The sequence below is a fragment of the Aquarana catesbeiana genome, linkage group LG08 (assembly GCF_042186555.1).
Source record: "Aquarana catesbeiana isolate 2022-GZ linkage group LG08, ASM4218655v1, whole genome shotgun sequence".
NCBI lineage: Eukaryota > Metazoa > Chordata > Amphibia > Anura > Ranidae > Aquarana > Aquarana catesbeiana.
Window position 1 is genome coordinate 285,329,831 of NC_133331.1, and position 25,534 is coordinate 285,355,364.

The 25,534-nt window shown below is 43.7% G+C and overlaps 2 protein-coding genes across 2 annotated transcripts in view; one reads left to right on the forward strand and one right to left on the reverse strand.

Annotated features, from left to right (window-relative positions):
• The window catches only part of LOC141106768 (uncharacterized), a 77,632-nt gene extending 62,827 nt beyond the window's left edge, over positions 1 to 14,805 (forward strand). Inside the window, exon 17 of the mRNA XM_073597695.1 lies at positions 10,927 to 14,805. Within this exon, the coding sequence (XP_073453796.1) occupies positions 10,927 to 14,373 (3,447 nt within the window). The 3' untranslated portion in view covers positions 14,374 to 14,805. The remainder of the gene's footprint in view (positions 1 to 10,926) is intronic.
• A 2,852-nt stretch (positions 14,806 to 17,657) lies between these two features.
• LOC141104631 (uncharacterized) lies at positions 17,658 to 24,777 on the reverse strand. The gene is made up of 7 exons (XM_073594285.1): positions 24,665 to 24,777; positions 23,556 to 23,688; positions 23,287 to 23,415; positions 23,077 to 23,200; positions 22,863 to 22,960; positions 22,575 to 22,683; positions 17,658 to 18,864 (listed from the first exon to the last, which is right to left on the reverse strand). The coding sequence occupies exons 2-7, from the start codon at positions 23,625 to 23,627 to the stop codon at positions 18,041 to 18,043; spliced, it is 1,356 nt and encodes a 451-aa protein (XP_073450386.1). The 5' UTR covers positions 23,628 to 23,688; positions 24,665 to 24,777; the 3' UTR covers positions 17,658 to 18,040.
• Between the last annotated feature and the right edge of the window lie 757 nt (positions 24,778 to 25,534).

The window sequence follows — 25,534 nt, forward strand, 5'->3', positions numbered from 1 at the left end:
CCTATTTTGGAAAGTAGACACCCCAAGCTATTTGCTGAGAGGTATAGTGAGTATTTTGCAGACCTCACTTTTTGTCACAAAGTTTTGAAAATTAAAAAAAGAAAAAAAACATTTTTCTTGTCTTTCTTCATTTTCAAAAACAAATGAGGTCTGCAAAATACTCACTATGCCTCTCAGCAAATAGCTTGGAGTGTCTACTTTCCAAAATGGGGTCATTTGGGGGGGGAGGGTTGTGCCACCTGGGCATTCCATGGCCTCCGAATCTGATAGGCAGTGAAGAGTGAAATCAAAAATTTACGCCCTTAGAAATCCTGAAGGCGGTGATTGGTTTTCGGGGCCCCATACGCGGCTAGGCTCCCAAAAGTCCCACACATGTGGTATCCCCATACTCAGGAGAAGCAGCTAAATGAAGCAGCTAAATGTATTTTGGGGTGCAATTCCACATATGCCCATGGCCTGTGTGAGCAATATATCATTTAGTGACAACTTTGTGCAAAAAAAAAATAAAATTGTCAGTTTCCCGCAACTTGTGTCAAAATATAAAATATTCCATGGACTCAACATGCCTCTCAGCAAATAGCTTGGGGTGTCTACTTTCCAAAATGGGGTCATTTGGGGGGGGGGGGGGGAGGGGGTTGTGCCATCTGGGCATTTTATGGCCTTCAAAACTGTGATAGGTAGTGAGGAGTGAAATCAAAAATTTACGCCCTTAGAAATCCTGAAGGCGGTGATTAGTTTTCGGGGCCCCGTACGCGGCTAGGCTCCCGAAAAGTCCCACACATGTGGTATCCCCGTACTCAGGAGAAGCAGCTGAATGTATTTTGGGGTGCAATTCCACATATGCCCATGGCCTGTGTGAGCAATATATCATTTAGTGACAACTTTTTGTAATTTTTTTTTTTTTTTCATTATTCAATCACTTGGGACAAAAAAAAATAATATTCAATGGGCTCAACATGCCTCTCAGCAATTTCCTTGGGGTGTCTACTTTCCAAAATGGGGTCATTTGTGGGGGTTTTGTACTGCCCTGCCATTTTAGCACCTCAAGAAATGACATAGGCAGTCATAAACTAAAAGCTGTGTAAATTCCAGAAAATGTACCCTAGTTTGTAGATGCTATAACTTTTGCGCAAACCAATAAATATACGCTTATTGACATTTTTTTTTACCAAAGACATGTGGCTGAATACATTTTGGCCTAAATGTATGACTAAAATTGAGTTTATTGGATTTTTTTTATAACAAAAAGTAGAAAATATCATTTTTTTACAAAATTTTCGGTCTTTTTCCGTTTATAGCGCAAAAAATAAAAACCGCAGAGGTGATCAAATACCATCAAAAGAAAGCTCTATTTGTGGGAAGAAAAGGCCACAAATTTCGTTTGGGTACAGCAGTGCATGACCGCGCAATTAGCAGTTAAAGCGACGCAGTGCCAAATTGTAAAAAGTGCTCTGGTCAGGAAGGGGGTAAATCCTTCCGGGGCTGAAGTGGTTAAACACTTGTTGTTTACAAGTTAAAATCATTATTTTTTGCTAGAAAATTGCATAGAACCCCCAAACATAATATATATATATATATATATATATATATATAATTTTTTTTCTGACAGCCTAGAGAATAAAATGGCGATCGTTGCAATACTTTCTGTCACACCGTATTTGCGCAGCGGGCTTACAAGTGCACTTTTTTTTGGAAATAATACAAATTTTTAAAATTAAAAAATAAGACAATAGTAATTGTAGCCCAATTTTTTTTAATATTGTGAAAGATAATGTTACGCCGAGTAAATTGATACCCAACATGTCGCATTTCAAAATTGCGCCCGCTTGTAGAATGGCGACAAACTTTTACCCTAAAAAAATCTCCATAGGCGATGTTTACAAATTTCTACAGGTTACCAGTTTTGAGTTACAGAGGAGGTCTAGGGCTAGAATTATTGCCCTCGCTCTAACGATCATGGGGATACCTCACATGTGTGGTGTGAACACAGTTTTCATATGAAGGCGCTACTCACGTATGCGTTCGCTTCTGCGCAAGCTCGTCGGGACCTGGGTGTTTTAAAAAAAAAGTTTTTTTTTCTTATTTATTTTACTTTTAATTTTTTATTTTGACAGTTTAAAAAAAAAAAATTGGGTAATTTTTATTCCTATTACAAGGAATGTAAACATCCCTTGTAATAAAAAAAAAAAGCATGACAGGACCTCTTAAATATGAGATGTGGGGTCCAAAAGACCTCACATCTCATATTTACACTGAAATGCAATAAGAAAAAAAAAAAAATCCATTTAAGAGCTATGGGCGGAAGTGACATTTGACGTCGCTTCCACTATCCCATGCCATGGAGCCGAGCAGGGGCCATCTTTCCCTCAGTCGGCAGCTAGGCATCGACGGGAGAGGACGCGATCGTCTCCACCGCTACCGGCTCGTCCGGTAAGCAGCGGAGACGACCGGAGAGCGGCGGGAGGGGGATGGGCACCTTTTCCGATAAAAGTGATCTCACGGCGAATGCGCCGCAGAGACCACTTTTATCTTAAAGAGAAACGCACGCCGTTCCCGAAAATACAGGGGTTATGGCAGCTAGCGATTTGGTACGGCGGTTTGTGTGAAGTGGTTAAGGAGATTCATTCTCTCTCTTAGTCCTGTTTACCATGATCATTGAAAGTGAAAGCAAAACCATATCGTGCGCATGGAAATCACCTGTGATTAATGTTACCCTGGTGAAACATAAAATATCCTGGATTACGATTAATGATAAACTGACCTATATTCATAGAGATAAGTAAGCTAGGTTTGAAAAAGTGTGGAATCTGCTTGCGTATCTTCAAGCTCCCTAAACACTAGGCCATTTTCTGAAGGGAGGCCCGGGCTGAGGGGACCCAATCCACTCTACTCCGATTCTTTCTCCTACTTTTCTCTCTTCCTGTGTCATTTTTCACTTTTCCTGGTATTGGTTCTGTTATATCAGCTTAATACTTTTTGGTAGGATGCTATTGGGGGACCGTAAAGCCTCCCCAATTGTTCTATTTTCTCGAGATTGAGACCACATGATTTGAGGTATTGAGGCCAGTCCTAGATGACAATGCTCCTACAGTATACGTCACCGTGTTCTAAAGCAGTGGTCTCCAAACTGTGGCTCGAGGGCCAGATGCGGTCCTTTATGTGGCTGTTGGGGGAACTATTCCTCTCATTGATACAATCATTCTGTCCACCAACACCAACATTGGGGCATAATTCCTCTTATTGACGAAAATAGAGGGGCACTATTCCTTCCACTGGCACCAATAATAGGCCATATGTCCTTCCACTGGTATAAACATTACAACACTATTCCTCCCACTGACATCAAAGATGGAGCACCATTCCTTCAACTAATACCAACAATCGGGCACTGTTCCTACCACTGACACCAATGATGGAGTACTATTTCTACCACTGATACCAATAATAGGGCATTGTTTCTTCCACCGACATCAACAGTGGGACATTATTCATTCCAATGACACCATTGTTGGGGTTCTATTCCTCCTACTGACTGCTATGTAATTTTATTACTCCTACTGACCACCCAGCCTGAGGCATTTTCTACTCCCATGGGCCATTGGCCCTCCTAAAGTCTGAAGGACAGTAAACCTGGCCCTTTGTTCAAAAAGTTTGGAGACCCCGTTCTGGAGATATGTATGAGCACTAGCTTAATGTATTGTTACTTGATAATTATTTCTATCTGTAGATTTTTCTTGGTGCCTAGTTGCTGATTCCTTGTGCTCATAACCTTAGACGAGGGATCTCCAAACTACGGCCCTCCAGCTATTGCAGAACTACACGTCCCATGAGGCATTGTAAAACTCTGACATTCACAGACATGACTAGGCATGATGGCAATTGTAGTTCCTGAACAACTGGAGGGCCATAGTTTGGAGACCCCTGCCTTAGAGCAGTGGTTCTCAAATCCTGTCCTCGGGACCCATTAACAGGCCAGGTTTGCAAGATAACTGAAACACATCCCAGGTGATATAATTTGCTGCTCAGTGATTGCAGTATTCTAGTCTGTATCTCCCCAAGGTAATACTTAAAATATGGCCTGTTAGTGGGTGCTGAGGACAGAAGTTGATGACCACTGCCTTAGACAAATGATTGTGCTAATGAGTAGAGCCGGATGGTTGGGCCTAAAACTTTCTGCTGTAGTTTTTCTGTTTAACTGGTCAGGGCCTCTGATCACTTTGGAAAATGCAACCTTGTTCTGACCACTATCTGACATTGTTTAACCGCTTGCGTAATCTGACATTTCCGGGGTGTGTGCCACTGGCGACCCGCTCCCGCGGCGATCAGGCAAAGTGGGAGCCAATCGGCGGGTCCGGTGGATGCGATGTCTGCCGGGACCTGCCGTTCATTGAGGAGACAGGCAGAATGGCGATCTGCCTATGTAAACAAGGCAGATCACTGTTCTGTGAGCGGGGAAAGTATTGATCCTGTGTTTCTGCTGTACCTTCCCCCAGTCAAAGCATCTTCCCCACACAGTTAGCAAGCACTCCCTAGGCACACAGTTAACCCTTTGATCGCCATTGATGTTAACCCCCCTTCCCATCCAGTGTCATTAAGACAGTGACCATGCATATTTTTTTTTTAGCACTGATCACTGTATTAGTGTGCCTGGTCCCCCAAAAAAGTGTCAGTTAGGTGTCCGATTTGTCCGCCGCAATATCGCAGTCCTGCTATAAGTCACTGATCTCCACCATTGCTAGTAAAAAATAAAGAAAAATATTCCATAGTTTGTAGACGCTATAACTCTTGCGTAAACCAATCAATATAAGTATGGAAAAATGGACATAAATTTTATTTGGGTACAACGTCACATGTACACGTGCAATTGTCAGTTAAAGTAACGCAGTGTTGTATTGCAAAAAATGGCCTGGTCATGAAGGGGGGGGGGGGCTAAATCTTTCAGGGCTGAAGTGGTTAAGCATAAACTTCTGCATGATGCTTAAAATTTGTAATAATTATTGGAAAGAAAGTGAAAGTAAAAGAAAATCCCACATTTTGTGTTGTCCCCAGTGAAGTAAAAGAGGGGAAGTTTTCCAATGGGGACACTAGTTCTGGTGATCTGGGGTTCCCCAAGGAATTCCCTTAATTTGCAGGGATTTCCTCTCACTTCCTGTTTGGCTATGGGACAGGAAGTGAAGGGAAATCTCCGCAATGAGAAACAGATAGTGAAAAAAAAATACAAATCTGAAGGGTTATAACCCTTTCTTACTCTATCCAAAATGAAGAAAAAAGTTTTGCCCATAGTTCTACTTTAACACACCCCTAAGTGTGCTACAGCGGTCTTTCTACATACCACAGTTAGCATTGTATCCTTTCAAGCAGTTTTCTTATATGTGAAATCTATAAAAAGATACAGTATGTAGCCCCTGCCTAAGAATGCCCAGCCTGATAATATCCTACAGCAGGGATATGCAATTAGCAGACCTCCAGCTGTTGCAGAACTACAAGTCCCATGAGGCATAGCAAGACTCTGACAGCCACAAGCATGACACCCAGTGGCAGAGGCATGATGGGAAATGTAGTTTTGCAACAGCTGTAGAGGTCCGCTAATTGCATATCCCTGTCCCACAGCATCTGCTTGTGTTCCTACTTCTTAGCTAATATTTTGTCACATTCTTTCCCTTACTAACTCTGTTTTCTGTGAACAAATAATGTCTGCTATGTATCACATGACCAATATGGTGACGGTGAAATGGGACTGGATACTACGCCTTGCTTTGGAGATCATCTGCCTGACCGGAGCGAAGGATCCTCTGAGGGTCACACCACTGCTTCCTTCAAGACAAGGAATGTGACTAGTAGGTCACTGTATCATTGTGTCAGGTTCCTATAAGGCCCTGGTGCCCAACCTTCGCATGTGGCCCTTTGGTATATAATGTGTGGCCCCTCGGACCTCAACAGTCTGTAGTGGGAACAATGATTAGGGTAGTATTATTGATCTCTACAGCCTCGTGTTAATGTTCCCAGGTTCGTATTGTCTGCTGTAGTAGATACCCAGCCAAAAATGTAGCAGGTCCACACACTCTGACCCTCGTTTCCTTTTATTAGATCTGCAGTTTCTGACAGTCCTCTCAAGCATTACATATATTAAACATTATGTGTGGCCCTTTGGTGATGTTAGGGGCCACATTTGAGGCCCCCTTTAGCTCCTAAGTTGACAACCACTGCTATATTGGGTTAGGATGTAACTCCTCATGTCTATTTCTCCATGGAGGAGTGGGAGTATATAGAAGGACACAAGGATCTCTACAAGGACAACATGATGGAGAATCGGCCGCCCCTCACATCATCGGGTAAGAGGAGACTTTATTGTAATGCTGGGTTCACACTAGTGAGAATTGGATGAGGGTTTCACCGCGTCCAATTTGCATGACAGGAGATTGTGACCGGCTCTCTATGGAGCCAGTTCACATATCTCTGGGGTGGCTGCGGAGCGGATTGCACAGAGGTCCTGTGCGTCTTTGGCTCAATTTCAGGGCCGAATTCAGGCAAAAATTCGACCCTGAAACGGAGAACAGGGTTGCACCGGACCCCTGCTGCGAGCCACATGCGGCTTAGATGTGAACCCAGCCTAAAGGAGAGAGCAGTACGGAGGCTCCACCTAGATCACCCATCATCTGACAGTTTGTAAATGTATAGGTTGATGGAAGGCTAGCCAGTAAGGCACAAGGCACATACGTGGTCGAACTTCCATCACACTGTATAGGAGAGCAACCAGTGTAATGTACACATGGTATGTGGGCCGGTTACAAATCTGCAGTGGATGTGAACAATTTCATTCATACAATTCTCTGCAGTATACTGTAGGGTGGGTCTGTGCCACCAAACAGGTGATTCCTTGTAGGATTCTACACAATCCAACCTTTGGCACTGTGTACCGAATATACTACACCAACTCAACACCAGCTGTAGGCAATTCCACCCAGCCATTGGTCCTACCCGTGCCCCAATTACCCAGCTGTCAGTCCTGTTTGTTTCCCAACCACCGTCCTGCCCTTGCCCCAATTACCCAGCAATCGGTTCTGCCTGTTATCGTCACCCAGCTATTAGTCCTGAACATTCCCCAATTACACAGCCATTAGTCCTGTCTGTTCCACAACCACTGGTTCTACTTGTTCTCAAGCTACCCAGCCACTGGTCTTGCCTGTTGCCCAGCCATCCAGCTATGGATACTGCCTGCTCCCTAATCAACAGCCATTGGTCTTCACTGTTCCCCAGTCACCCAGGCATTGGTTTTGCCTGTTCCCCAATCACCCAAGCACTGGTCCTGCTGGTTACTTAACGACCCAGCCATTGGTTCTGCCTGTTCCCCCAACCACTCAGCCATTGGTCTTACCTGTTGCACAACCACCCAGCTATGGATCCTGCCTGCTCCCTAATCACCCAACCATTAGTCATGCCTTTTCCCCCAATTATAAGCCATTGGTCCTGCCTGTTCCCCAATCATCAGCTATTTGTCTTCACTGTTCCCTAGTCACCCAGGCATTGGTTTTGCCTGTTCCCCAATCACCCAAGCACTGATCCTGCCGGTTACTTAACGACCCAGCCATTGGTTCTGCCTGTTCCCCCAACCACTCAGCCATTGGTCTTACCTGTTGCCCAACCACCCAGCTATGGATCCTGCCTGCTCCCTAATCACCCAACCATTAGTCATGCAATCATCACCCATTGATAATACCTGTTCCTCAACCACCCAGCCATTGGTCCTGCCTGTTCCCCAATCATCACTCATTGATAATACCTGTTCCTCAACCACCCAACCAATGGTCCTGCCTGTTTTCCAATCATCGGACATTGGTACTACCTGTTCCCCAACCACCCAGCCATTGGTCTTGCCTGTTCCCCAATCACCCAACCATTGGTCTTGCCTGTTCCCCAATCACCCAGTCATTGGCCTCAGCTGTGCCCCAACCAGCTATTGATCTTAACTGTGTTCCAATCACATTGATCTCAGTCCCTCAATAAACGATCCGTCCTGTCGGTATCTCATTCATAACTAGGGTTGCCACCTCATCCCTTTAAACCCGAACACATGAATTACACAGGTTCTGAGGCTAATTTAATGCAGATAAGGCACCAAGTACATTTCATTACCACCTTAATCAGTTACAGAACCTGTGTAATTCATATATGTTCGGTTTTAAAGGGATGCGGTGGCAACCCTATTCATAAGGCAGACTGGGGGTGCGCCCCCTCCCCCACCATTATAATTCATTATACACAGATACTACATCTTATTGATTACGTATTATTACAGTTGAGGTGGAGAAGCTCTGCCACTGGCCTTGTGTTTTATTCTGTGGGGGTGGGGCTTAGTAAATACCTGGAAACGCAACATCAGCCAAATTTCCAAATTATAAAGGGAAATACTTTTCGTTCTGCAGAATCTGGATCATTATGGCTCCACCATTGAGTTTGATGGTCCTGTCGGCCATTTTCATGATTTAAAGGGTATACATTAACCAAAGCACACAGACATGCAGCAGTCTACTGATTACAACTAGTTTCCAGGTTTGTTGGCATTCACCGTCTTGTGTATGATGTGAACACGCTCTGCGCCATTCCCAAACGTTTCCTGAGACCCCCCCGCCTCTCAATTCATCTGTGAGCTCAAAGATTTAAACTGAAGAAGACACAACAGCCATCATTTATTATCAGGCCCTGGAAGTAGGAAAGTGAAAACAAGCAGTTTGGAAGTCCTCAGCAGGAGTTTGGCTCCTCCTCAGTGGGCTTGTGTCTACCAGCTATGGACTACGACAAAATGGCCGCTCACCCACATAGCTGTTTTTCTGTGATTTATAGCGGAGTCTCCCCGGATCTTGCGGTTGTATGAACACAAAATGCGGCTCTGCCAGCTGCCCGAAAACCAAGAACGTCCGCCCATCATCGGGAGCACAAGGCGCCCCGCGCTGAAGACGGAGACCACGACAAAATGGCCTTCGTGTGTTACAGTAGAAGCAGCTGAGTCTACGCGCAGGCGCGCGGCCATGTTGGAGCCGGGCACATCTCAGAGGATGGAAAACTCAGGGCGGAAGTGGCTGCAGGGGAATACTTCCGGAGCGCCTTTATGGCTGCCTATATTGAAAAGACTTCCAGCTGGTGGGTATTGATGGCTCTGCCTGGAGAGAACCATGTGGGGGGTATTTTATAATAGCAATGGGCAGCCAACCACAGGTCCTTGTTGGCTGGCTGCACCTCTCTGATTGGCTACTATTATCATCAGTGGTTTATATAGGATATTGAGCAAATACATACATACACATAGTTTTATATATATATATATATATATATCTGTGTATATTTGTATTATGGAGCACTATAGGGCCTCTCTGGGGATGGCAGGAGCAAGAAAAAAAATGCAAACTTGCTTGATGCACTTAAAACAATGCAGCTTGTTAAAATTATTTGTGCAACTTGATATATATATATATATATATATCATGTTGCATAAATAATTTTAACAAGCTGCAATGTTTTAGGTGCATCAAGCAAGTTTGCAAATATTTTTTTGCCGTGCTCCTTTTGCGTCCCCAGAGAGCCCCCTATAGTGCTCCATAATGGGCTTGTTAGTTCAGGCTTTTTTCTTCTTCCATGTCAGGGCTCTCTAAAACTGAAATGGAGCTGAAGAAGGCATACATGGCATCTTTTTAATGGGCACCAACTCCCTAGAGTTTAGGATTGGCTGGCAGGGAGAAGGCGTGTCTGATTCTGGGAGGTCACATGACATCACTCTTATCTCTAATAATAAAACGCAGACCTGACCGGAGAGGTGAGGAGGATTCTGGGAGGTCACATGACATCACTCTTATCTCTATTAATAAATCACAGACCTAACCGGAGAGGTGAGGAGGATTCTGGGAGGTCACATGACATCGCTCTTATCTCTATTAATAAAACACAGACCTGACCAGAGAGGTGAGGAGGATTCTGGGAGGTCACATGACATCAATCTTATCTCTATTAATAAAACACAGACCTGACCGGAGAGGTGAGGAGGATTCTGGGAGGTCACATGACATCACTCTTATCTCTATTAATAACGCTCTTGGTGTCTCTCATCCCATAGGATCACACAAGGGTGAAGAAGACTCGCGCTTCCTCCCTGATAACTGAGACGCACAGCGAGCAAAAGACGCCTCCAACAAGATTATCGAACTGTTGCCTTGGGAGGTGAGGTGATGTGGATGGTACTAATTAAAGCTCATCAATATGCTACTAAATTTTAAAAATAAAACCCTTCCATTTTCATCACATAACTTATTTTAGATTCTGTGATATCATCACTGGGTCTCTGTGCTTCTCTACACAATGCAGGCAGATCATGGCTGGTGGGAGGGGCTGTATATAGCATCCTGAAAACATCACAGCACCCGGCCTCAGTACTTCTCAGCCCTGATACAAGCAGTGGGCTGGCTCTTGGGAGGAGTTATGCAAATAATAAAATGTCTGGATGGGTGGGTGTCAGTCTGGAGGAATGGGCGTTCCTATGCAGGGTGTATTTGCATGTAGGAAACGTCCACATGTGATGTTGAGCCTCCATGGTTGAAAGAACTGAAATTCAACTAATCAGGGGAACGGTCCAGGGACAGTCACGCGGGGGATAAAAGGGCTATGATGCTGGGCGTCCTCCAGCCAGGAAATGAGACGGGCGCTATCTCTTTGGGAATGAATTTACATGCAGTTTTCAATGGATGAACAGCTATGCATTTTTTTTTATGAGTACAATCCAAAGTGTATTTTCTTTTATTTTCCCAGTTACGGCATGTAACCCCACAATCCAGGAAATTATACTCAACGGTTATTTCTTTTTAAGTTGGTAAATGGTGACAAAATCCTTTACACTTCATTACTTGTGATGAGATGGATTCTTTTTTTTTTTTTTTTCAGATGCTGAGAAGACCAGGAGTCCACAAGGCAAAGTTCACACAACAGTCACCTTGTTTGGTTTCTGTAAATGGCGAGGAACATGAGGAGTTAAGTAAACCAGCTAAAACGCAGATTGAACAAGCCACTGGCGTGACTGAGGAGCCGCCATCTTGTGTGGAAAAAGAGGAGAAGAAATTTGGTCCACCCACAGATCGAATTCCACGCTCGTCAATTTTTTTTAAGGAGAAGGGGTCGCACACGCGTGAAAATCTCCTGAACTCGGATACATCTTCATCAGCAGAGAATCCACCGTACGCTTCTAGTCGTGTAAAGGTGGAAACCCAGTTGGGTCAAGGAAATCTCCAAATTTCATCAGTTCTTGTGAAGGAGGAACCCAAAGAACAGCTCCAAAAATCTAACATCTCTATATGCACCCATCATACACCAGCTATACCTCCTCAAAAAAAGGAGGAACCTATAGAACATCTCCAGAAATCCAACATCTCCATATGCACCCATCATACTCCAGCAATACCTCCTCATAAAAAGGAGGAACCTATAGAACATCTCCAGAAATCCAACATCTCCATATGCACCCATCATACTCCAGCTATACCTCCTCATAAAAAGGTGGAACCTATAGAACATCTCCAGAAATCCAACATCTCTATATGCACCCATCATACACCAGCTATACCTCCTCAAAAAAAGGAGGAACCTGTAGAACATCTCCAGAAATCCAACATCTCCATATGCACCCATAATACTCCAGCAATACCTCCTCATAAAAAGGAGGAACCTGTAGAACATCTCCAGAAATCCAACATCTCCATATGCACCCATCATACACCAGCTATACCTCCTCGTAATAAGGAGGAACCCAAAGAACGTCTTCAGAAATCCAACATCTCCATATGCACACATCATACACCATCTATACCTCCTCGTAATAAGAAACCTGAAGAACGCCTCCAAAAAGCCAACATCTCCATATGCACATATCATACGCTATCTATATCCCCTTGTAAAAAAGAGAAACCCAAAGAACGGCTCCAAAAAGCAAACGTCTCCATATGCACACATCATACACCATCTATTCCCCCCAGTAATAAGGAGGAACCCGAAGAATGCCTCCAAAAATCCATCTCCATATGCACACTTCATACACCATCTATTCCTTCTTGTAATAAGGAGGAACCCAAAGAACGTCTCCAGAAACCCAACATCTCCATATGCACACATCATATGCCACCTATACCTCCTCGTAATAAGGAGGAACCCAAAGAACGTCTTCAGAAATCCAACATCTCTATATGTAAACATCATACGTCATCTATACTTCCTCTTAAAAAGGAGGAACCCGAAGAACATCTCCAGAAATCCAACATCTCCATATGCACACATCATACACCATCTATACCTCCTTGTAATAAGGAGGAACCTGAAGAACATCTCCAGAAGTCCAATATTTTCATATGCACACATTATATGCCATCTACACCTCCTCGTAATAAGAAGGAACCCGGCTTAAGCAAGGTAGACCACTTATGCGAAGAACATAACTCATACTTAGACATTACTCCATCAATACATCCAACACCTGTTCACATTAAGGATGAAATAGATAATCTGCCAAACACTGACGCTTCCACTCCCCAAGACAATGACCAGCATACATCTAACAGTATTAAGGAGACTCTTCTTCCATGTGAAGACATCTCTCCTATAGATCACATAGAATATACATATATTCAGATTAAGGAGGAACCTAATACATTTGAAGATGAAGACTCCACCAGCACAAATGTTTTTACTCCTAGTCGACCAGAAGAAGACCACACCAGCGCTGAAACCGGCAGCAGTTTTTTAAAGTTAACCAAGAGTCCTTTGGATAGTTCTGTTTTGATGCCTCAGCTTAGGCCAGACATGATAAAAGATATCTATGAGAACTTACAACTGCATGGTATGGCCAGTGCATTGGATCGGAGGACACCTCCTATTATGAGAAGGACTTTGGACAGACTTGTTAACCCTGATATTCACGGTTCGGCACCTACATACATGAGCAGTGGTGCTGGCGGCACTTCATATATATGTTTTGACTGTGGGAAGTTGTACAGTGACTTCTCGAAACTCACAAAGCACCAGAAAACCCACAACAGGGAGAAGACCTTTCCGTGTTCGGAGTGCGGGAAATGTTTCTTGTGGAATGCTCAGCTGGTCATACACCAGCGCTGTCACACTGGTGAGAAGCCGTATGAATGCTCAGAGTGTGGGAAGCGTTTTCCCGAGAAAGGGAGCTTGATCAGACACCAGCGCACCCACACGGGCGAGAAGCCTTACCATTGCCCACTGTGTTCAGAGTGCTTTATGAACAGTGCTCAGCTCGTCGTGCATCAGAGGAGCCACACGGGCGAGAAACCGTTTGAGTGTTCTGAGTGCGGCAGGAGTTTCCACTGCAGAACACAGCTCGTCATTCACGAGAGGGGGCACACCGGGGAAAAACCATTTGAGTGTTCTGACTGCGGCAAACGCTTTGCTGAGAAGGGGAAGCTAGTGCGGCACCGACGGATCCACACTGACGAGAAACCGTTTGTGTGCACTGAGTGTGGGAAACGTTTTACAGAGAAGGGGATCCTGGGCAAACACCAGAGGTGTCACACTGGCGAAAAGGAATTTGAGTGTTCGGAGTGTGAAAAACGCTTCAGTAGCAAGATGTCACTGGTTATCCATAAGAGGGGTCACACAGGGGAGAAGCCCTATTCCTGCTCGTTTTGTGGGAAAAGTTACAGTGATCGCTCGTCCCTCATCAAGCACGAGAGGACCCACACAGGAGACAAGATGCTACCTTGCCCCGATTGCGGAAAACTCTTCCGAGACAAGTCAACGCTGATCATACACCAGAGCATTCACTCGGGGGTTAGGCCATATGCTTGCCTGGAATGCGGCAAATGCTTCAGCGACAAGACCATCCTCGCTAAACACCAGAAACTCCACCTGCGTGCGAGCCAGGCCATCTGCCCGCAGTGCAGCAAGAGCTTCTGTGATGAGAGGACGCTTCTCCGCCACCAGAAGACCCACACGGGCGAGAAGGAGTTTATGTGCTGCAAATGCGGTAAGCATTTCAGAGACAAGTCGACGCTTATCATCCACGAGCGCCTTCATACAGGAGAGCGACCTTACGTCTGCCCCGAGTGCGGGAAGGGCTACAGCAACACGTCAGCCCTCGCTAAGCATAAGAAGTCGCACACTGGGGATAAGCCATATGTGTGTGCCAAATGTGGGAAATGTTTCACGGAGAAGTCAGCTCTCATCATACACCAGCGCCTTCACACTGGCGAAAAGCCTTTCTCGTGCCCCATGTGTGGCAAATGCTACAGTGATAAATCCTCCCTTGCCAAACATAAGAAGACACACCTGAGAGACTTGCACAGCATAGGGCAAACCATAGAAATGTATCCAGTATAACAATAGACTTCGATGGTGCAGGCCAAACCTTCAAAAAAGCGGTGGACTGATTTTGCCTCATGACATCCAGCTTCCCCAGGAAAGGGGCTCTTGCACTTTCTATTTAAATATATGCAAATGACTTAGAACAGTTTGATGCCAGAAGTCACTTTTTGGCACAGAAGCTGCAGACCAGATCAAAATATATCCTTGGTCCTTTTTTGCACACATACTGTATATGTTGACCTTACCATCTTATGTCATTACTTTGTATATAGCCATTGAATACAGACACAACGCCTTCCATGTTACGTCCCTACTTTCTTCTTTATGGGCGTGGGACTGTAAATTGGGTATTTTTACTTTAATATTTTTGTTTTTTTATGGTATTTTCTCCTCACTACATGTGGCAGTTGCCTAAACGTACATTAAAGGGTTGTCATGTTTTTTGTACATTGTGTCGTATTTTTCAGTTGTAATTTAAAGCGTATCTAAAGCCAACATTTTTGGTTTAAATCTGTTTCAGGTTGTCATTGCTTCCTTTGTCACTGCTGGGGAGATTTGACAACAAGTGATGGGGAATCCAAAATTTTACAAGAGGTAAGCAGAAAATCCTCCAACGGGAACGCCTGTTTCGGTGACAAGTGTCCCTTATATTGGAAAGATTTCCTTTCACTTCATGTTGAATCAAGGGAAGTCACCAATGGGATACAGACCACAAAAAAAAATCTTGCAAAAGGTTTTAACCATCCCCAGCACTTCCCAAAAGAAAATAAATTGGCTATAGATACACTTTAACAGCACATCTACTAACAGTGGTTTCCTAGTATATGTACATATAATATAATCTATATGTTCCATGGATTGGAAGCCCAAACAGCAACTAGAAATGATGGACCCAACTTGGGTACTTTGGCGCTCTACAAGTTTAGATTCAAGAACTGGTTGTGTTGGCCCATTGGGCTAAATTATGTTGGTAGAAGAGCCTAACCAGCAATTAGAAATTACAGACCCAGCTTGGGTACTTTGGTGTTGTACAGTTTTAGGCGCAAGGGCTGGTTGTGTTGGCCCCTTGGGCTATATTTTGTTAGTACAACAAGAGCCCAAGCAGCAACTTGAAATGATGGACTCAACTTGGGTACTTAGGAGCTCTACAAGCCTAAACATCAGGACTGGTTGTTGTTCATACAACACACGCCCAAATAGCAACTAAAAATGATGGACCCAGCTTGGGTGGAGTTAGCTAAGTTTAGATGCAAAGACTGGTTGTATTGACCTATTGGGCTAACCAACAACTAGAAATGATGGATCCCGCTAGGGTATTTTGGAGCTCTACAGGTTTACATGCAAGGACTGGTTGTGTTGGCTCCTTTTGCCAAAAACAAATTTAGCCCAAAAAAAGCCCAACCAGCAAATAGAAATAATGGACCCAGCTTGGGTACTTCAGAGCTTTACAGGTCTAGACACCAAGAATGGTTGTGTCTGGCCATTGGGCTAAATTTTGTTCGTACAAGAAGAGCCCAACCAGCAATTAGAATTAATGGACCCAGCTTGGGTACTTTGGAGTTCTATAGGTTTGGCCATTGGGATTGGCTGTGGTGGCCCAATAGGACAGTAATATGTTGGTACAACAAGAGCCCAACCAGCAACTAGTGATGATGGACCAGCTTGGGTACTTTGAAGTTCTACAGGTTTGGCCACAAGGACTGGTTGTGTCGGTCCAGTGTGCCAAAATTTTTTTGGTACAACAAAAGCCCAACCAGCAACTAGAAATGATGGACCCAGCCTATGTATGGGTTTGGACACCAGAACTAAATGTGTTGGTCCAGTGGCCTAAATTTTATGGTTGCACTATTTTGCCTACAATGGTAATTGGCTCTTTTGATCAAATGTAATAGTTACCTTAAAAAAAAAAAAGAGATATACTGTATGTCCATTGAATCTCACAACAGATCCATGACAAGTGAAGTCCATTGCTCTTACAAAGGTGTGTACCTCCGTTTTATATCTTTAATATCCCATCAAAACAGTTTTAAGGGAAAAAACATTCTCTGCGGACCAACAAGACAAAGCTGGTGCTTTGGTCTAAATATACCTGTAACATTACCAATGATGGCACAAAGTATTAGGTGGAGCAGGGTGTGTTGTGGTAATCATATCAGTTGGGTGCATCTAGACTGCCACAAGTTGGTCCAAGCAACTTCTAGATCCAGACAGCCAAACACTCAGTCTTCTTCTGCTAGGTGTCAAACCCAAGAGATAGAACGGCAAACATCAAAAAAACCTGACAATGGGTGGCATAGGAGCAGAAGTCATAAACCACTCATACTGGGACTATGAAGAGCTAGGAAAGGTCTCATAATTGTGATCTACAGTCAGGAACATTCTTTTTACAGAATATAATCTTTAGGCTGGGTTCAGACAGGAGATCACAGCAGCTCACAGCAGGAGTCTGGTGCGTCTCCATTCACTGTTTCAGGTCCGATTTCAGCCCGAATTTTTGGCTGAATTCAGACCTGAAACGGACCAAAAGACGCACAGGGCTCCGGTGCAATTTGCACCGGAGCCGCTGTGGAGATATGGGAACCGGCTCCATGGAGAACCAGTCACAATCTCCTGCTATGCGAATTGGATGTGGAAAAATCTGCATCCAATTCGCAATAGCGTGAACCCAGCCTCAAAGTTGAGTTGTAGCGTTTTTTTGTGTAATTCGGTTCAGCTTCAAAGGGAACCTAAAATGCTTTTGGGTCAATTTATTCACGCAGTCTTTGTTTTAGCAATTAACATTTATTGCAGAATGTAATTCGTAAACATGGATTCCCATACCAGTATAGATTATCCAAAGCAGTGTTTCTCATCTGAGATGCTGTTTGGGGTCCCCAAGCAAGGGACCCAGTTTGCCCTAAATCAGTATCATGAGTTGAAATGGTGCTGGCAAGCCAGCCACCAGCAGCATTGCAACCAATGACGCTCTAGGGCAGTATGCATGGTGCCATCTGTTGCTATGGGGTTGGCAGGTGACCCACCCGCAGCATGGCAACTCGTGACGCTGATCCAGGACAGGTGGCATGCAGGTCTGCCCTCAGCACACTCATAATGGGCACAGCAGGTGTACAGACCTGGGAACTCAGCACAGGAATGGTGGGAACCCCTCATAATGGACACTGCAGGTGTACAGACTCGGGAACTCACACATACATACATTGGCGTTTAGGACAATCGCTGTGCCTCTGGAGTTGACGGAGAGAGGCAGATGAGAGAAAAGTGTATGGGCTCCTTGCACATTATAAAAAATTGTAGACATATGATGAAAGCAGATTTTATTACATCAGATGGTGAGCACAGCACATAATATACAATATTCTACATGAGATTTAATATATAGAGATGTACAATGAACTCTAGAGGGATCACAACCCTCCTTTCTGTCTCTAATCAGAACAAAATAGCTTCCTTTGTGCAACCATCATGAGATGATAGACCAAGATGGAGGAGACTGGGGGTAAGGGGGTAAATCCAGACAACCTGTACATAGTATCCCTGGTGGGTATTATACCTACTTGGCCACAATACTGGGTGTGACATATGAAGACTAAAAACTGGAGAGATTGGGTGCATGCACGGTGCAGATACCAACAAACCTGCACTCTAGCAGGTCACGATCCGCCCATGAAGATGAATCAAAAAGTTATATAATTATTGTACTGACTTCTTTCATGTGAATCCTCTGATGTCTATCAATACCGGATTTCTGTGCAAAACCCTTGCCGCAATAGAGGCAGGAGTACGGCCGCTCGCCGGTGTGGATCCTGAGGTGCTTGACGAGAGTTGACCGGTGGGTAAACCGCTTCTCGCACTCGGTGCACGGGTACGGCTTCTCCCCAGTGTGTGACCTGTAGTGCACAACGAGGTTGGACTTGTTGGTGAAGCATTTGCCGCACTCAGAGCACTGGTACTCACAATTCCCGGCGTGAATGCTCTCGTGGTGGAACAGGTAGCACCTTCGGCTGAAGCGTTTTCCGCACTCGGAGCAGGCAAACCTCTTCGCCCTGCTCTTACCCTCGCTAGGGTGACCGAGCTCTGGCTTTAACGTGAGGAATTTCTGACACTCGCAGCAAGTAAATGGCTCGACGTCTGTGCTCGTCTTTTGAGGTCCACCAAAGATGTGTTGTAGAACGAAAGTCTTCCCGCATTCGGAACATGGATATAATTTATTTTTGTCCGTGTATGCTGCATGAAATGCCATGGTATCTGTAGTGTCTGGAGAAACCTCATCAGGGCTAGAAGGTTCTGGGGTTCCATTGCCACTGGAATGTTCTGGTTGGTTGTGTATGAGAACGGTGTCCGAGTTTCTGGTAGAAGAACTCTCAGGATCTTGAAGTCCATGAAGTCCTGGAAGAATATCTATGGTATTTTCCATGGTAGAGTCTTTTCTGAGGTTGGTAACTTCTAGGTCACAATGTGGAGATGAAAGAAGGGGTTCAACCATGGTTTTCCTGACATCGCGTCCATCTGCCGGGGGTGAACACAACATATATGAGGACACAGATCTTCCACTGAAAAAAGATCTTCAGATACATAGGGTTTGGAGGGCAGAACGTTTGAGCTACAAACCACCTATCTATGCTGGAAGTCTATTATAAGTATGGCAAATATCAGATGGATTTACTCAAATGTGGCCAAGTTTAATACACAAAGTAGACCTATTTACCCTACAAGCTCCCTTAAAGTGGAACTTCACTCTCTCAATCAACATTGACTATTCTTAATCATTTTGCTGCCAGCATTAGTAGATAGGAAAGTATATCATATTTACTTGTTTTGAGCTTTTTTTTACATTTCTACTGTTACTTCCTGGTTTCCATACCTAGGCCAATGATGTCATACACCCCAGGAGTCTTTAGAAGGGGAGGAGGGGTTTTCTCAGATAAGCACACCCTCCTCCCTGCATGCCTGAGCTAAGGGCAGATTGATTCCAGGAATTAAATGCTACATGAATCACCCGCCCTTACTTAAAATAACCACAGCCAGAAATGCTAGGAGGGTGTTTTTTAATTGAGTTCTCAGCAAAATAAAGCATGGAGACATGGATGGATGGGGGAGTTTGCTTTAATTATTAAAACTGAATTAAACTGTGTTTTTGGTTTGTGGTGCGCAGATGCAGTGTAGTTCCACTTTAAACACATGGATTCACTATATATTGCTAACTCTTGGTTGCATTGCCATTGGCTGAACTAAACCTTGTCAATATTTAATATTTTGGGTTGAGAACAAGGTAAACCTCTTATTTATTAAAAAACGGTAATCAAGTGCCACGCAAAAAAAACTTGATGAACCACCACTGCGCTATGGTGCAAACCAAACTGTAACACCTGTAGCTGCCAACTGCCAAAGAAATAATGTGAAGAAGTATTGTAAATGAATAAAATAGTGGCGCTATAAATACCATGAATAATTGAATAATAGTGAATCATATACATAATAGTGGTAGCTAATGGTATAAAACACAACAGCTGGGAGGTGCTATAGTTACACCAAACAACTATATAATAGTGATACTTCAAATAAAAGAATAAATCTTTCCTTTAGTGACAAAAGAGAACTATAAAACAGGTAAAAAATCTAAATCAAAAAATCAATAAACAGTTCATGCAATATTGAAGATGATTGCTGAGATAAAGTCCATGCAATATAATGTGTATTAAAAGGTGAATCTAAAACATCAATCTTCCTGTGTCATAGACATTTCCTCCACCGCACCGACTGTGATTGTGATCCTTATGGAGCCGCACTCACCAGAAAATATTGCCTTGCACTCTCAGCAGATGGGGTTCTTTAATTAGCAGCACTCCTCACCAGGCAAAAACTTTTGGAGTTCGGTACGTGAGCTGTGGATCTGTTACTACATGTTCGCATTATTTCTTTTCATGGAGATACACTTTTGCCTGGTGAGGAGTGCTGCTAATTAAAGAACCCCATCTGCTGTGGACGCAATTCCATCCAGTCTGAGCAGCCCTTTGGGTGTTTCCACGTTGCTTATACGCCGAGCATGAGAGTGCAAGGCAATATTTTCTGGTGAGTGCGGCTCCATAAGAGTGGATCACAATCACAGTCGGTGTGGTGGAGGAGATGTCTATGACACAGGCAGATTGGTGTTTTACATTCACCTTGAACTGTTTTTTCATTTTTTGATTTAGATTTTTTACCTGTTTTATAGTTCTCTTTTGTCACTAAAGGAAAGGTTTATTCATTTGAAGTATCACGATTATATATTATATAGTTGTTTGGTATAACTATAGCACCTCCAGCTGTTGTGTTTTATACCATTAGCTATCACTATTATGTATATTATTCACTATTATTCAATTATTCATGGTATTTATAGCGCCACTATTTTATTCATTTAGAATACTTTTTCACAAACCTCTTATTTAGATTATGGACAAAAACATCCTAAATTTCAAAGTACACAGGGACAGTGCCTGGAACGATAGCGGGGATATCTCACCACTAAGAGAAATAAGAAGCTCAAGGCATGGAGCCCACCAGACTCCACCTGAAACTGGAATATCAATTTTGATTAGACTTTTCTATTTGGCTCGAAAACTTAGCTTTGAGGAATTACTCCTGGGACTTAAACTCTACAGTCTAAAGCAGGGTTTCTCACCCAGTGTTCCATGGAACCTTAGGGTTCCTCCAGAGGTTGCTAGGGGTTCGTTGAGCAATGAGCAATTTCTGTCCCTCAAATAAGTTCCCACTGATATTAATGACCTTTTTTTAGCAATCTGTAAGGGGGTAATTATTCCCAATGTCCACAAGTGTAGGGAACATTCTTCCCACTGACTATCACACTAATGTATCATGAGTTGTAGATATAGTCATTTTTAGCAGGGGTTCCCTGAGACTGGAAGGTTGTTTCAAGGGTTCCTCTCTGTTGAGAAAGGCTGCTCCAAAGGAAGCTAATCTGTGGTACCTTTACCCCCATGTCAACTTTCAGCTTGATCTGAAATGTCTGCCAGTGCCCACATGGTGGCCAGATATAGCTCACTGATAATTAACTTATGGCACCCAAGACATTCAAGAATTTCTAATGCAAAAACAAATGGCTGACTTGTTACAAACTTTGCATTAGAAATCAGTGAGCTGTGAAGTCATCATTCTGCTGGTAACATAATCTGCCTTCATCAACCAGATCTAAGGCATGACGGAGGACCAAGAGCCTTGGAGGCTAAAAAAAGGAACTAAAACCTTATGACAAAGGCTCATTTCCACTTGAGGAATGTCCCACAAGGTACCCAAAAATAACTAGAGCCCATCTGAGGAACAAAAGGCTCGAACTATGGATGAGGCAGTCTTTCTAGTACTGACACTGGACAATGTCTCAAAAGCAAAATGTTGAGGACATCCAAGGACCTGAGAGGCTATAAAAAAGACTTAAACCTCTTATGGAAAAAGCTAATTTCCACATGAGGTAATGTCTCACAAGGTATCCAAAACCTACTAGAGTCTGTCTGAGGAACAAAAGACTCAAACCTGAGGAATGTCCACTTGAGGAACGAACTCTGGCCAAGGCAGTTTTCCTAGCACTGACATTGCACCATGCCTCCAAGGAAAAATGGCGAGGATATCCAAGAGCCCGAGAGGCTATAAAAGAAACTAAAACCACCTATGGAAAAAGCTAATTTCCACTCGAGGAATGTTCCACAAGGTACCCAAAAATAAATAGTCTGTTTGAGGAACAAAAGGTTCGAACTATGGATTAGGCAGTCCTTCTGGTACTGACGTTGGACAATGTCTCAAAGGAAAAATGTTGAGGACATCTAAGGGCCTGAAAGGCTATTAAAAGGAACTAAAGCCCTTATGGCAAAGACTTATTTTCACTCGGAAAATGTCCCACAAGGTACCCAAAATAGAGTCCACCTGAGGAACGAAAGGTTCCAACTATGGCCGAGGAAGTCCTTTTAGTACTGACATTGGACAATGACTCTTCGAACAAATGCTAGGAGGGAGGACTTCATCCACATGAAATGGGATTTCTCCACAATACCAACTTATGGGGTATTACCATTACCCTATGGGTTGTTCTTGAAGTGGAAATCCAACTACAAGGAAGGACACCCTCCAAAAAAGCCACCACTGAGGATAAGGAAAGAAAAAAGGCTGATGTAAAGACAGAATGGAGAGATTCTGGATCACATCTGTATTTAGTGTTTACTGTTCACCTGTGCTGATCTCTGAAGGGTTTTCCTCTTCCGTACATGGCTCATCATCCTTCATATTTATCTCTTCTTCGTCAATGTCTTCTACTTTAATATTTATAAGGATGTCTCCCTAGAAGGAGACAGTGGAGTTTAGCCTTCCTGTACAAGGAAGATTACTATTACAGAACATCTAAAGGACTTCTCAGCAAATCTAGTCATGTAGCAACATATTTTCACACCATCATATCTTCAACCTCATGCTCAACATATCTTCTCATCAATGTGTTGGTGATCATTAGTTTTGCCTACCTCATATTGGTCAGGGATGGTGTGATCTTCCTGTGTGGAATCCTGGGAATACAAAGGATGGGGACATCTCTCTGGTGAGTTCCTATTACTGGATCCATCTGTAGGAAACACACACACTGACTGAATACATTGTTTCTATGTGTTTATCAGATGATGGTGGATCTAGGTGGACCCTCCGTACTGCTCTCTCCTTTACAATAAAGTCTCCTCTTACCCGGTGATGTGAGGGGCGGCTGATTCTCCGTCATGATATCCTTGTAGAAATCCTTGTGTCCTTCTAAATATTCCCACTCCTCCATGGACAAAAAGACAGTGACATCCTGACACCTTATAGGAACCTGACACACACAATGATACAGTCACCATTCAGACACATCCCTTGTCTGGTACTGGATAATGTCCCAGAATTCCCAGCACTGCTCACCTCTCTAGATAACAGCTCAGCGATCTTCTTGGTGGCTTCTAGAATCTTCTCTCCATTTTTCTTTTTGGGTATCAAAAGGGAAGGCACCGTGATGGTCACACGATCACCAGATTTCACGTCGGGGAAACTCTGCATTAACGCGACAACGATATTATGTTAGTAAGTGTGATGTCATGTGACCTCCCAGAATCCCCCTCACCTCTCCTGTCAGCTCTGTGTTTTATTAATAGAGATAAGAGTGATGTCATGTGACCTCCCAGAATCCTCACCTCTCCAGTCAGCAGGTAGATGATCTCCAGGGTTAGATCAAATATCCTCTTGGTTATCTGGCTCCTGTCCATCCTCGTTGGGTTAGTTGGGGAGACCAAAGTGGTGCAATGATGTCATGTGCTTTGCAAGGCACTGGAATGATATATAACATTGGCAACAATAACCAAGCTGTATGAGCATTAAGCATTAGGAGCTCATCCCACCCCCTTTAATCTGGAGGAATATTATGGCGCTTTTTTGTTTTCCACCAAAACCACATCTAATAACATCAAAATGTTCCATCTCCCTTTCACTCCCCTCCACCTGGTTCATACATCTTGCCTTCCAATGTATCCATTTCACAAGACCTTCCACCATTCCCTAGTTCACCAAAACATCCTTTCTACGTTTTACATGGCATATTCCTAACAAGGGATTTTGGTTTCCCTATATCCCTAACAAGGGATTTTGGTTTCCCTATATCCCTAACCAGGGATTTTGGTTTCCACCATAACCACATCTAATAATACCAAAAGGGTTCCATCTGCCTTTCACTCTCCTCCTCCAGGTTTATACATCTTGCCTTCCGTTGGATCCATTTCACAAGACCTTTCACCATTCCCTAGTTCACCAAAATATCCTTTCTACGTTGTACATGACATAACCCTAACAAGGGTCTTCTTCATATTCCCATTCACTGCCCCAACAGAACTGACGGAGGATGCCTTACTTCCAAGCCATGATACGACCTCTGGTGTCCAGCACACCTTACTTTAACATGGCAATCTCTAGAGCAGTCCTATGCTCCCTACATCCAGACCAGTCATATTTGTTTCCAATTTCCAGCAACACAGATTAGCCTTTTAAATTCCCTGATGGCCTGCCTGTAGGGTTCAGTGACCATGATGTACACAACATGCAAACTTCCCCAGATCGGGTCAAGGACAGAAAATAGGTGGAAATCCAAAGTGGCAAGAGTGAGGATGATCACAGTAATAATAATAATGTTGGTGATGATAATAAATTAATATTAGTAATAACGACAACAATAATATCAGATCTCTAAATTCATGCAGAAGATGTCAAATGCTACATAAATAAGTAAACTGTAATAAATCAGGGATGTAACCTCTTGCAGGAGCTTCTCATTTTTCAGACTCTGCACAGCAGCCTAGCACAGGACAAAGCAGGAAGCAGAGAATTCTGGGAGGCAAACCTGCATAGAACAAACTGTCCTCATTTTGGACTACAAGAAAATGGCCACCAACGTGCAAATGGCAGCATTGTAATACCTGTACTTGCCCAATTTTGATGTGAGGGGGGGCAGGGAAATAGCCATGATGTTATGTTGTATCTCCTTCCCTTGTTCCTGGGGGAGGATAATAAAACACCCCCAGAGTCACCTGTGGGCTACATAAAAATGGCCACAATGACCCCCTGCACTGAAGACACATTTCTGTGCAGCCTTCAGTAGCAGTCACCTCCTACTATCTCCATGTCTGGGATTGGCTAGATGGTGGAGATACATGAGTGTTAGGTGGCCATTGCAAGTGTGGGCAGAGAGAGAGAGCGTATTTCGTTAGATTAGGCGACCCGTCAGAACAAGGGCATGCCTGATAAAGTAGCCACAATAGATAAGGGCGTGAATTCTGAAGCCTCCATGTTGGATGAGGGAAATGGACACAAAATTGCCATGTCTTCAAAGGAAGAAACCCATGCTGTGTTTGGAAGATGCCACCTTATGCTGGCCACACACGCAACAACCACTTGAAGACCGAGCCAATTCTGACACTTCTCTCCTACATGTAAAAATCTGCTTTTTTTTTTTTTGCTAAAAAATTACTTAGAACCCCCAAACAATATATATTTTTTAAGCAGAAGCCCTAGAGAATAAAATGGTGGGTGTTGCAAATTTTTACATCACACAGTATTTGCGCAGCGGTCTTCCAAATGCAGTTTAAAAAAAAAATACACATTAATATAATACTCTTATGCCTGG

Coding starts and splice junctions, on each gene's coding strand:
- LOC141104631 (XM_073594285.1), bottom strand. CDS start 23,627: ATGGACAGGAGCCAGATAACCAAGAGGATATTTGATCTAACCCTGGAG. Junction 23,416..23,555: donor TCTACCTGCTGACTGGAGAG/GTGAGGATTCTG, acceptor GCGTTAATGCAG/AGTTTCCCCGACGTGAAATC. Junction 18,865..22,574: donor CCCTTCAGAGATCAGCACAG/GTGAACAGTAAA, acceptor CACCCCCGGCAG/ATGGACGCGATGTCAGGAAA.